The sequence below is a fragment of the Anoplophora glabripennis genome, unplaced genomic scaffold (genome assembly GCF_000390285.2).
Source record: "Anoplophora glabripennis isolate ALB-LARVAE unplaced genomic scaffold, Agla_2.0 scaffold807, whole genome shotgun sequence".
NCBI lineage: Eukaryota > Metazoa > Arthropoda > Insecta > Coleoptera > Cerambycidae > Anoplophora > Anoplophora glabripennis.
The window spans coordinates 159,196-171,278 of NW_019416890.1; the positions used below are offsets into that span (position 1 = coordinate 159,196).

General features: G+C 31.8%; 1 protein-coding gene across 2 annotated transcripts in view; it reads right to left on the reverse strand.

Annotated features, from left to right (window-relative positions):
- LOC108914353 (regulator of G-protein signaling loco) overlaps positions 1–10,388 on the reverse strand; it is a 100,435-nt gene extending 90,047 nt beyond the window's left edge. Inside the window, exon 1 of one of the 2 annotated variants that reach the window (XM_018720156.1) lies at positions 8,096–10,388. In XM_018720156.1, the coding sequence (XP_018575672.1) occupies positions 8,096–10,294 (2,199 nt within the window). In that variant the 5' untranslated portion in view covers positions 10,295–10,388. The remainder of the gene's footprint in view (positions 1–8,095) is intronic. The other variant, XM_018720159.2, reaches the window with a different exon arrangement.
- Positions 10,389–12,083: the final 1,695 nt, after the last annotated feature.

Consider the following 12,083-nt stretch of genomic DNA (forward strand, 5'->3'; position numbering starts at 1 on the left):
CATTCCGCGACGTACTAATAACCCACCTTGTACATTAAATAAATTTATCGTCATCATCAAATATTTAAAAAATTATATTACAAGCTGTTTAAAATATTATTACGAATTTAGTTTATTTGGAAATATATTTTCTGCAGTATTTCAATACCAAAAAATGAAAATAGTAGGTAGCTAATTAACGAAATTATGATTAAATAACTTAATTGTAACACCACTGCAGAATATCATATGATACATACATAGATATTCGTTGATTCTTTAAAAACATTTTTATCAATACCTACATCATACATTGAAGTAAATACAGTAACGCAAAAAACAGATATTGATAAAAAAGTGTACAAAAGAAATCCGTAAGTACCTACGCCTGGCAACATTACCAAAGTCTTGTTTATATGTTGCTAGGATACGCTTAGGTATGCGGGCCGCTGTATTTGATTCTTCTTAAAATTCTGCTGGTGGTGTACTCTACCGGCAATTCGGAAATTTAAAACTGCTGGCCTATTCCAGGAGCGGTCTGTGGCGATTGCTATTTTGTCTGTGATAATAATCTAAATAAAATAATTTGGAATGTTTCTTCATCAAAAATAGAATTATTTTTAATGAAAGATACATTTATTTGGTATACTTCCCTGATTAAGCAGACTTCACTGAATGTTTACCTATTTATGTGAAGACATTTTTCTTTGTTCAAAATTATAATATGCAAATATTATAGTACAGACAAATAAACAGTTGTACAGACAAATAAACAGTTCAATTAACAACATTACTTAACTTAAATACATAACTATATCCCGTCTCCACTCTGAAGAATGATTTACTTTTGAATTTATTTTATATTATAATATACCTAAACAGATAAGTATACTAAATTAATGTATCCTTGAATCAAAACAATTGTTTTTTCAGTCATCAATTTTATCAAGCTTTTATGTTTGAAAATACATATATCCTTCGAAGAAGGCTAAGTTATTGTTATTTTTCCAAATAAATATTTTTTTATTTCTCACTTTCATAATTTTTTATTAAGCCCCAAAAATATGCGCCCATATTTTAACCATGGATTTAACACGTTAAAAACAACAACCCCAAATATATTCCTATATGATGGTCTTGGGACCAAAATATAGAAAAGAAGTCATCAAAGAATTACTGAAAAGCAGGAAAACTTGACGAAGACATGTGCTTGAAGATGTTGGTCGAAATAACAGAAGATGTACATGTTATGCGAATATATCTCGGAATATATCTAAGCAGTTGGGATCGAAAGAGGCAGCCAGAAAGACTGCACAAAGTTCCCAGTGCAATAAGCATCATGCCTTTCTTTTTTTTTTCATGTACCTGAAGTTCCGAACGTTCGTTTGAACGAAAATGAAAACCCGTAATATCACGTTTAATCGTACTTAAAATGATTTTACCACCTAAATTCTGGCTTCTGTAGACGAAAACAACACTTCCCCATCATCAGAAGCCACCCCACATATTAACCACCCTTAAAACTTAGTTACATATATTTTAGAAAATTAGCCCCGTACCACCCTATATTTGACATAGGTTGTTAACATTACTTTTATACTGATTTTTAAAAAATATTCGGACCTTTTGTCACTATTGGAAGACACCCTGTCAACAACCCTTAAAACTGTCATAACTTATATCTCCAATCAAGCTTAAAAAGCCACGTTAAATTTGATTTAAAAAGTTTACGTTTCATTTATAGCCATTTACAAAAACTATTGCCGCCCTTTGTTGCCACCGGAAACTACCCTGTCAATACGAACTACCCTTGGAAAGGTCCAAGTATTCTATTCCAAATAACAAGCCTGCTACCACATTAAATCCGTCTTAAAATTTTAAGATAACATCTCCATTGATTTATAAATACTATTTCTGCCCTTCGTAGCCATCAGAACCCACCCCGTCAACTACCCTTAAACAGGTAATATCTTATATCCTCTGTCTAAGGCTGAAAGCCATAATAGATTTTAAGTAAATTGTTAAAATTATATTTATACTGACTTATAACAATTATTAATACCATTTGTTGCCACCGGAATACACCCCTTCACCAACCCTTAAATCAGTCGTGTCTTATATCCCCGTTATCAAGCTAAAAGCCATAATGGATTTTAAGTAAATTGTTAAAATTATATTTATATTGACTTATAACAATTATTAATACCATTTGTTGCCACCGGAATACACCCCTTCACCAACCCTTAAATCAGTCGTGTCTTATATCCCCGTTATCAAGCTAAAAGCCATAATGGATTTTAAGTAAATTGTTAAAATTATATTTATATTGACTTATAACAACTATTAATACCATTTGTTGCCACCGGAATACACCCCTTCAACAACCCTTAAATCAGTTATGTCTTATATCCCCGTTATCAAGCTAAAAGCCATAATGGATTTTAAGTAAATTGTTAAAATTATATTTATATTGACTTATAACAATTATTAATACCATTTGTTGCCACCGGAATACACCCCTTCAACAACCCTTAAATCAGTTATGTCTTATATCCCCGTTATCAAGCTAAAAGCCATAATGGATTTTAAGTAAATTGTTAAAATTATATTTATATTGACTTATAACAATTATTAATACCATTTGTTGCCACCGGAATACACCCCTTCAACAACCCTTAAATCAGTTATGTCTTATATCCCCGTTATCAAGCTAAAAGCCATAATGGATTTTAAGTAAATTGTTAAAATTATATTTATATTGACTTATAACAATTATTAATACCATTTGTTGCCACCGGAATACACCCCTTCAACAACCCTTAAATCAGTTATGTCTTATATCCCCGTTATCAAGCTAAAAGCCATAATGGATTTTAAGTAAATTGTTAAAATTATATTTATATTGACTTATAACAATTATTAATACCATTTGTTGCCACCGGAATACACCCCTTCAACAACCCTTAAATCAGTTATGTCTTATATCCCCGTTATCAAGCTAAAAGCCATAATGGATTTTAAGTAAATTGTTAAAATTATATTTATATTGACTTATAACAACTATTAATACACTTTGTTGCCACCGGAATCCACCCCGTCAACAACCCTTAAATCAGTTGTTTATTATTTCCCCGGTATCATGCTTAAAGCCATAATGGATTTTAAGTAAATTGTTAAAATTAAATTTATATTGACTTATAACAACTATTGATACACTTTGTTGCTACCGGAATCCACCCCTTCACCTACCCTTATATCACTTGTGTATTATATCCCCGGTATCGGGGTTAAAGCCATAATGGATTTTAAGTAAATTGTTAAAATTATATTTATATTGACTTATGACAACTATTAATACACTTTGTTGCCACCGGAATACACCCCATCAACAACCCTTAAACCAATTATTGTGTTTTATATCCCCGTTATCAAGCTAAAAGCCATAATGGATTTTAAGTAAATTGTTTAAATTTATATTGACTTATAACAACTATTAATATACTTTGTTGCCACCGAAATCCACCCCGTCAACAACCCTTAAATCGGTTGTGTATTATTTCCCCGGTATCGTGCTTAAAGCCATAATGGATTTTAAGTAAATTGTTAAAATTATATTTATATTGACTTATAACAACTATTAATATACTCTTCAACAACCCTTAAATCACTTGTGTATTGTATCCCCGGTATCGAGATTAAACCCATAACGGAATTTAAATAAATTATTAAAATTATATTTGTATTGACTTATAACAACTATTGACTACTATTAATACCCTTTGTTGCAACTGGAATCCATCCCGTCAACTACCCTTAAATCAGTTGTGTATTGTATCCCCGATATCAAGCTTAAAGTCATAATGAATTTTAAGTAAATTGTTAAAATTATATTTATATTGACTTATAACAACTATTGATACCCTTTGGTGATGGAATCCACCCCGTCAACTATCCCTAAATGACTTGTGTATTACGTACCACGATATCAAGCTTACAGCCGTAACAGATTTTAAATGAATTGTTAACATTACACTTATATTGTCTTATAATAACTATACATATATAATACACAACTGATGTAAGGGTAGTTGATGGGGTGGATTTCGGTGGCAGCAAAAGGTATCAGTTGTTGTTATAAATCAATATTAATATAATTTGAACAATTTACTTAAAATCCATTATGGCTTTAATCTTGATATCGGAGATATAATACACAACTGATTTAAGGGTGACGGGGTGGGTTCCGGTGGCAACAAATGGTATTAATAATTGTTATAAGTCAATATAAATATAATTTTAATAATTTACTTAAAATCCATTATGGCTTTAAGCTTGATAATGGGGATATAAATCAACTGATTTAAGGGTTGTTGATGGGGTGTATTCCGGTGGCAACAAAGAGTATTAATAGTTGTCATAAGTCAATATAAATATAATTTTAACAATTTACTTAAAATCCATTATGGCTTTTAGCTTGATAACGGGGATATAAGACATAACTGATTTAAGGGTTGTTGAAGGGGTGTATTCCGGTGGCAACAAATGGTATTAATAATTGTTATAAGTCAATATAAATATAATTTTAACAATTTACTTAAAATCCATTATGGCTTTTAGCTTGATAACGGGGATATAAGACATAACTGATTTAAGGGTTGTTGAAGGGGTGTATTCCGGTGGCAACAAATGGTATTAATAATTGTTATAAGTCAATATAAATATAATTTTAACAATTTACTTAAAATCCATTATGGCTTTTAGCTTGATAACGGGGATATAAGACATAACTGATTTAAGGGTTGTTGAAGGGGTGTATTCCGGTGGCAACAAATGGTATTAATAGTTGTTATAAGTCAATATAAATATAATTTTAACAATTTACTTAAAATCCATTATGGCTTTTAGCTTGATAACGGGGATATAAGACATAACTGATTTAAGGGTTGTTGAAGGGGTGTATTCCGGTGGCAACAAATGGTATTAATAATTGTTATAAGTCAATATAAATATAATTTTAACAATTTACTTAAAATCCATTATGGCTTTTAGCTTGATAACGGGGATATAAGACATAACTGATTTAAGGGTTGTTGAAGGGGTGTATTCCGGTGGCAACAAATGGTATTAATAATTGTTATAAGTCAATATAAATATAATTTTAACAATTTACTTAAAATCCATTATGGCTTTTAGCTTGATAACGGGGATATAAGACACGACTGATTTAAGGGTTGGTGAAGGGGTGTATTCCGGTGGCAACAAATGGTATTAATAATTGTTATAAGTCAGTATAAATATAATTTTAACAATTTACTTAAAATCTATTATGGCTTTCAGCCTTAGACAGAGGATATAAGATATTACCTGTTTAAGGGTAGTTGACGGGGTGGGTTCTGATGGCTACGAAGGGCAGAAATAGTATTTATAAATCAATAGAGATGTTATCTTAAAATTTTAAGACGGATTTAATGTGGTAGCAGGCTTGTTATTTGGAATAGAATACTTGGACCTTTCCAAGGGTAGTTCGTATTGACAGGGTAGTTTCCGGTGGCAACAAAGGGCGGCAATAGTTTTTGTAAATGGCTATAAATGAAACGTAAACTTTTTAAATCAAATTTAACGTGGCTTTTTAAGCTTGATTGGAGATATAAGTTATGACAGTTTTAAGGGTTGTTGACAGGGTGTCTTCCAATAGTGACAAAAGGTCCGAATATTTTTTAAAAATCAGTATAAAAGTAATGTTAACAACCTATGTCAAATATAGGGTGGTACGGGGCTAATTTTCTAAAATATATGTAACTAAGTTTTAAGGGTGGTTAATATGTGGGGTGGCTTCTGATGATGGGGAAGTGTTGTTTTCGTCTACAGAAGCCAGAATTTAGGTGGTAAAATCATTTTAAGTACGATTAAACGTGATATTACGGGTTTTCATTTTCGTTCAAACGAACGTTCGGAACTTCAGGTACATTTTTTTTCAAGTGTACAAAGCAATGAAAATAAATTTTTTTCTATTTTTGTATTATTTTTTCGATATTTATGTCAGTTAGACAAATTTAAAAAGAAACCAAATTTTATTTTATTTTGTTTGTAACCAAATAAACACAGAATAAAAAATATTTACATTGTGTCCACTTTTATTCTCGGAAATGGTGCTAGGCCTCATATTAACACACCAAATATAGAGAACGGACCGTGAGCCCATGCTTTTCGCGACAGCATTGTTTTAAATGCAATACTTGAGACCAAGGGGACTTCAGACAGTGAAATTGTTTGACAATATACGTGAGTCCGCATTGGTCTCATACAGCCAAAATGTCCGGAAAATATGTGGGACCCTGTTGGACTCATCTGTCATGTAAAGTGCTAAGCAAACCTAAAATGTATATTTTCTGTAATCCTGATTTAAATATGAAGATTGTGGTCTCTAATATAAATTATATAATTATTATTATAAGGCACCAATAAGAAGAGAGAAAATAATAACATAATGTTCATTTGTCACATGTTTCTTCTTTTTAATTGTATTTTAAGAACATAGCTAGTGACATTTTAGGGGAATTACAACATAATTGTGCAAATAGGCACCAGGTTTTACACAAAAAAATTAAGGTCCCAATAAAAATTTTCAAAAGGATGACCAACTTAAAAACAGTAACGATCAAGTAGGCTAATGTCAGAAAATGACAATACAATTACAGTTTTCAGTGTTTGATTCTTATTAATCACAGTGCTTCACTATTTACCTACTAAAATGGAATATCTGAGAGTTGCGATAAAAATTGAAATAATCTTAATTTATGGCGAATGTCAAAGAAGTATTGTTAATGCTGTTGCTTTATTTGCTGAGTGATTTCCTGAAAGAAATACTCCGTCGCAGGTTACGTTTTATGAAGTTGTTAATGCATTTATGGAAAATGGAAATGTACAACCTAAGAAAAGGAAGCAACTAGCTTTTGCAACTCATGAAAACAATCAAATAGCTGTATTGGCGGCAATAGCAGTAAATCTACTAATTTCTTCTCATAGACCTGCTGACTTCGGAATATCTCGTACAAGTATTTTAAGAATACTGGAAAAAAAAATTCCATCCATACGACATATCACTACATCAAGAACTCCATGGCGATGATTTTCAAAATCGGGTAATATTTTGCCAATGAGCACACCACAAAATTCATTTGAATCGAAACTTTTTTCTTAAGGTGTTATTCTCGGATAAGTCAGGTTTTACCAATTATGGATAAGTAAACAGGCACAATATGGATTACTGGAATGGATTGGTCGAGGTGGTCCTGTTACCTGGACACCCAGATCACCCGATCACAATCCCCTTGATTTTTACTTATGGGGGCACATGAAAGATTTAGTCTACACACTAGTTTCAAAAACAAGATAAGTATTATTGGAGCGTATGCAGCAGGCTGCCAACAAATACGACCAAACAAACGCCAAATACGGACAACTATGTCATCTGTTGGCTTACGGGCACAAGCCTACATTCAACAAGGTGGTGAACATTTTGGACTTTGACCTTTTCTTAAATAAAATCATTTTTTATTTGCTTTAAGAAGGAATTTTTATTATTTATTATCTGCCAATAATTCATAGGCGTATACCTTAGAAACAAATAAACATGGATATACAAGTTTTACGTTTTTTACTATAAAAGGAGTGTACTTTAATCTCCCAAAATTTGAACTTAATGATACGGGACATCTTGTATAGCTTTCTCAAGTTAAATGGACCACCAAAATTTAATTAAGGAAAAAAAGTGACATTCTTTAATTTTTACATAGTACCTACCTTTTTTTTTAGAAAAAAGTAAAATTTGCTAGAAGCTTTTTTTAGAAGATGAAAAGAGAAATTCTCATTTTAAAAAATTTGAATTTTCAATTTCTTTTTAAAGATATTAAGTACTTCTGCATTTTATTCTGGAAAATTTTTACTATTTCCGTTTACTTTGGATTTGAAATATTAAGATTTCAAATACATATAAGGATTTTTAAATTTGTATCTAACATCTAAGTGCATGGTATTTTTTTTAAATCTACTTACACCGAAGCAATCAATATGCATGCTTAAAGAAAACTAACTACTAAATTGAAAAACTACTTACCAAATTGACACCCACATTCCTTGGAATCCGCACATCTGGTTCACTTTGGGCAATGTTTCTTCTAGTCTGGCTTTGATCATTCCAGCTATATAAATCCTGCAGGCTGCCATATCCATATTTTTCCACGGAATCAAAATTATTTAACTCCTCGCAGCTGTAATTTGGCTTAGACAAACCATAAACTTTTGGACTTAATTTATAGTTCATAATGTTCTCATTGTATTTGTCTAAATTATCGCAACTGCTCACCATTTTTAGCTGTCTTTTACTTCTTTTACTTTCAAAGGGTGCCTTAAAAATATTTATCAAATTCGCTAACTCTATACTTTTCGAACTATGCATGGAAACGCTATCTACAGAGCCTTTAAAATCAGGATCATCATTTACTGAATGCAGAGATACACATTCATATGACTTTTTGCTAGGGCTATTATCAGGTACGTCAACTGCCCTTTCAGTGTATATCTGCCCTGTATCTACATCTGCATTGCGAGTATTATCATCAGAACTTAATACACTAGTTGGAGACATTCCCCTTTGAAGTTTTACACATGCATCTGGCATAGCTCTACACGTTAATCTGCTATAGTCAGTGTATTGGTCACTATCATTATTTTGCTTGCATGTATAGTCGGCTTTTACCAAATTCTCATTTTTTTCAATATTTTTTTTGCTAACTCCTTCGCAGGCTCTAATGTTATTCAAATTATTAAATTGTTTCATGTCGGCATTTTTATCGTTACTTTCACTTTTTGACAAATTATTTTGTCTATCTAAAATTAAGTTATTTTGAGAACGCATATTATTTAATTCGATTAATTGTGCTTGATCATTATTAAGTGGTACATTATCCAAACCTTCAAGTGGTGTATTCGCAGCATCTATGCCTGAGGGTCTGTTACTATTATTTAAAAGTGGTAATGGACGATGCATTGGGAATTCAACAACTAAAATTCTATCACTAATATTGCCACAGTCATCCCGGAAACCTATACCTGAATCTGAATTGCTTGAAGCACTAGGTTGGGGAGAATTAGCTACCAGCGGCCCCAAATTGTCATTGTTTCGATTACCATCGTTAGTTTGCAATTTATACATGTTCTGAACCAAACTCACTATATACAGTGCATTTCGAGGGAATTCTAAACAGTTTCCAGTAATTGGGTCTGCTGTACACGTTATTTTGAAACTTTCTGCCTTTTTCTGATGTATACTGTGATCTACAATTTTTGGATCAGTAACAAATACATGGCAGCTATTTGAAATTTCAACACCATTATCGGCATTATTAAATTTTTTCTCATCCTGTTGATAACTATTCTCACCATATCGTTTTTGCAAACTTTCATTTCTAGTATCACAAACAGCGCTTGTTACTAATCCAAAATATCTTGATTCTCGGTCAGCTGTTGATCCGACATATACAACACGGTTAGTAGGATATATGGCGAGTATATGATTAGAAGCATTTTTTAAAGTTAGGCAAGTAGGTAATATTGTCATTAACACAGCAGTGGGAGTTCTTTTTTCTTGTCTGAGTTTACGAATACAACTACAAACTGTCTGCAATCGTGAACTAGGTAACAGTTGTTTTGGCATTTCAATAGTGCCTAAATAACCCACTAATGCCTTGTATTCAATTGGACCGGCCTCGTCTTCCATAGGTAATGGATTAGAAATATTTAAAACACCATGAATAGGTTCTTCATTATAGACATTTGTATTTAAACGAGAATCACTTACTGGCTGCTTAGAAAAACATTCCCTCATTTTTATCACATTCTTTTCACTAGTTTCTACTACAGCTCTCCTTAGATCTCCCTTATGCACTCGCTGTCTAGGTTTATGCATATATTTTGGTTTTCGACTATTAACCATCCTCCCACAATCCATTTCTTCATCGCTACTGTCAGAATAATAGTTTTCAGCAATAGTCATCTTTATAGGACCCACGCAATTTCCTATTAGCCCCACAACGGCGTCATGTGTTATTTTTGATACAGACACCCCGTTCACGGATATTAAAAAATCTCCTGCACGTAAGCCAGCTTGATCAGCTGGAGAATTACTTACAATACATGATAAAATACAAGGCTGTTGTCCGGATATTGTAAAGCCAAATCCATTTGGTCCTCTTATAACTTCCACAGTTCTTATTCCATAGTTAGGACGTTTTTTTCTACGTCTGTTCGGATGCATTTTAAATTTAGGTTAAAGAAAACAAGAAACAAGAAAACACTTTTAAGTAAACAAACCACAAACTTTCACAGGGCGCATAACCCTAACACGTCATTTGATTTGTATCATTTTTAAATGGCCGTTGGAATGCGTTTAAGTAGTTGGCCCTCTTCCGGCAAATAGCTTAACCACTATCGAAATTTCATTTTCACCTACCTTCCCAACTCGGTAAAAATATGTGTATGCGTTCTACATTCCGTATAAACAGGTTTTTGTTTGTAAAAGTGCAAATAATTTATTTGTTGTTATTTCAAGAACATAATGCGATAATTTCCATTGAGATTTTATTCATCAGAAATCGAGATGTTGAAGCAGTGGCGTTACAACAGACAAAAGGGAGTACAATATTCTCTTTAGAACAAATAATTATCTATTTTCAATATTGAAACAAAAAATATATAAAGAATGAAATGTTTTTTTTAATATGTTCTATACTCAATCATTCAAAAATATACACCACCTACACCATTCAAAAATTTATGTAAGGTCTATTATAGGCTTTTTTTCGCGAGTGAATATTGGTGAGTACGTCTGACTTGTAGTTACTATTTCTATCTCTTTTAATCTTATTTCTAACCTTGTCTAACCTGAACAGATGGCGAAAATGTATATATTCACTATTCAGTGATATGTAGTATGTACTTTGACGACTTTGACATATGGGTTTTAACTTCTAACCAGTAACCATAATCATTTATTGCTTCCAGTAATCTAGTGTTGTGGGAATTGGTGTTATATCTCACTATATAATATATGTATTTGCTTCAAATAAAACTGAAGGAATATATCAATCCTTTCTTTGGAATATTTTTAAGTGGCAAATTTAAAAAGCGTGAAAAGTATGTAGATTCTGACGTTGCAAGATATGCGAATATTCGACATAATCGTTATCGTAAGAGAATGGAAGGTTAGGTCGGTTTTTTATGTAATTCATACGAAAAAGACTTGAATTACAAATGATTCCACCAATATTATCTCTGGCCTAGGTCACAAAAAAAAAGAGGATAATCCTGAAGCAAAGTGGATTGCAAATATGTCCCATATAAAAAATTAATCTCACCATCAAGTAAAATATTTGCTGTTTCAACGTCTATGTTTACTAAAACATCTGTGCCTCTAAAGTTTAAATTTAAACTGGCCACTTCCACAGTCGTATCAGAATCCATCATTTTGCTGAACGATTTTTATACTCATTCAAACAAAATGTCAAAAAGAAAAAGGTTAAGTTACCAGCTGACAATACTAGTTGAATATACCAACAGAATATTCAGCTGAAGGGTGAACAGTTCAGTCATTTGATCTAAACTTGTGACGTCACATAGTAGTTTAAATGACTGACTATTCTCGCAAAAACGTAATATTCACTCATACTACACATACTACAACATACGACTTCACTCGCGAAAAAAAGCCTATTATTTCAGTAACATCATATTCAATTGTTTTATTTGTTTTTACTATATTAAAAAATAATAATATAAAAGTTCTATCCTTTTTTAAATCTCGAAGTCTTGAACTAAAGGAATTAAATAGGTAAATTGTATTTTTACTTAATTAAAAAATGTTAAAATTAAGTATTTTCAAAATGTTTCAAAAACCGTTACCTACTCCCAATCTCAATCCCTTCACAATACTAGGTGTTATTTATGTTCAATGTGTACAACAATATTCATACAACATTCTACCCTCCACTTTTTTTGACCATGTGTATTTGACGATCTCAAAGAAATGAAAAAACTTTGATGCTGCA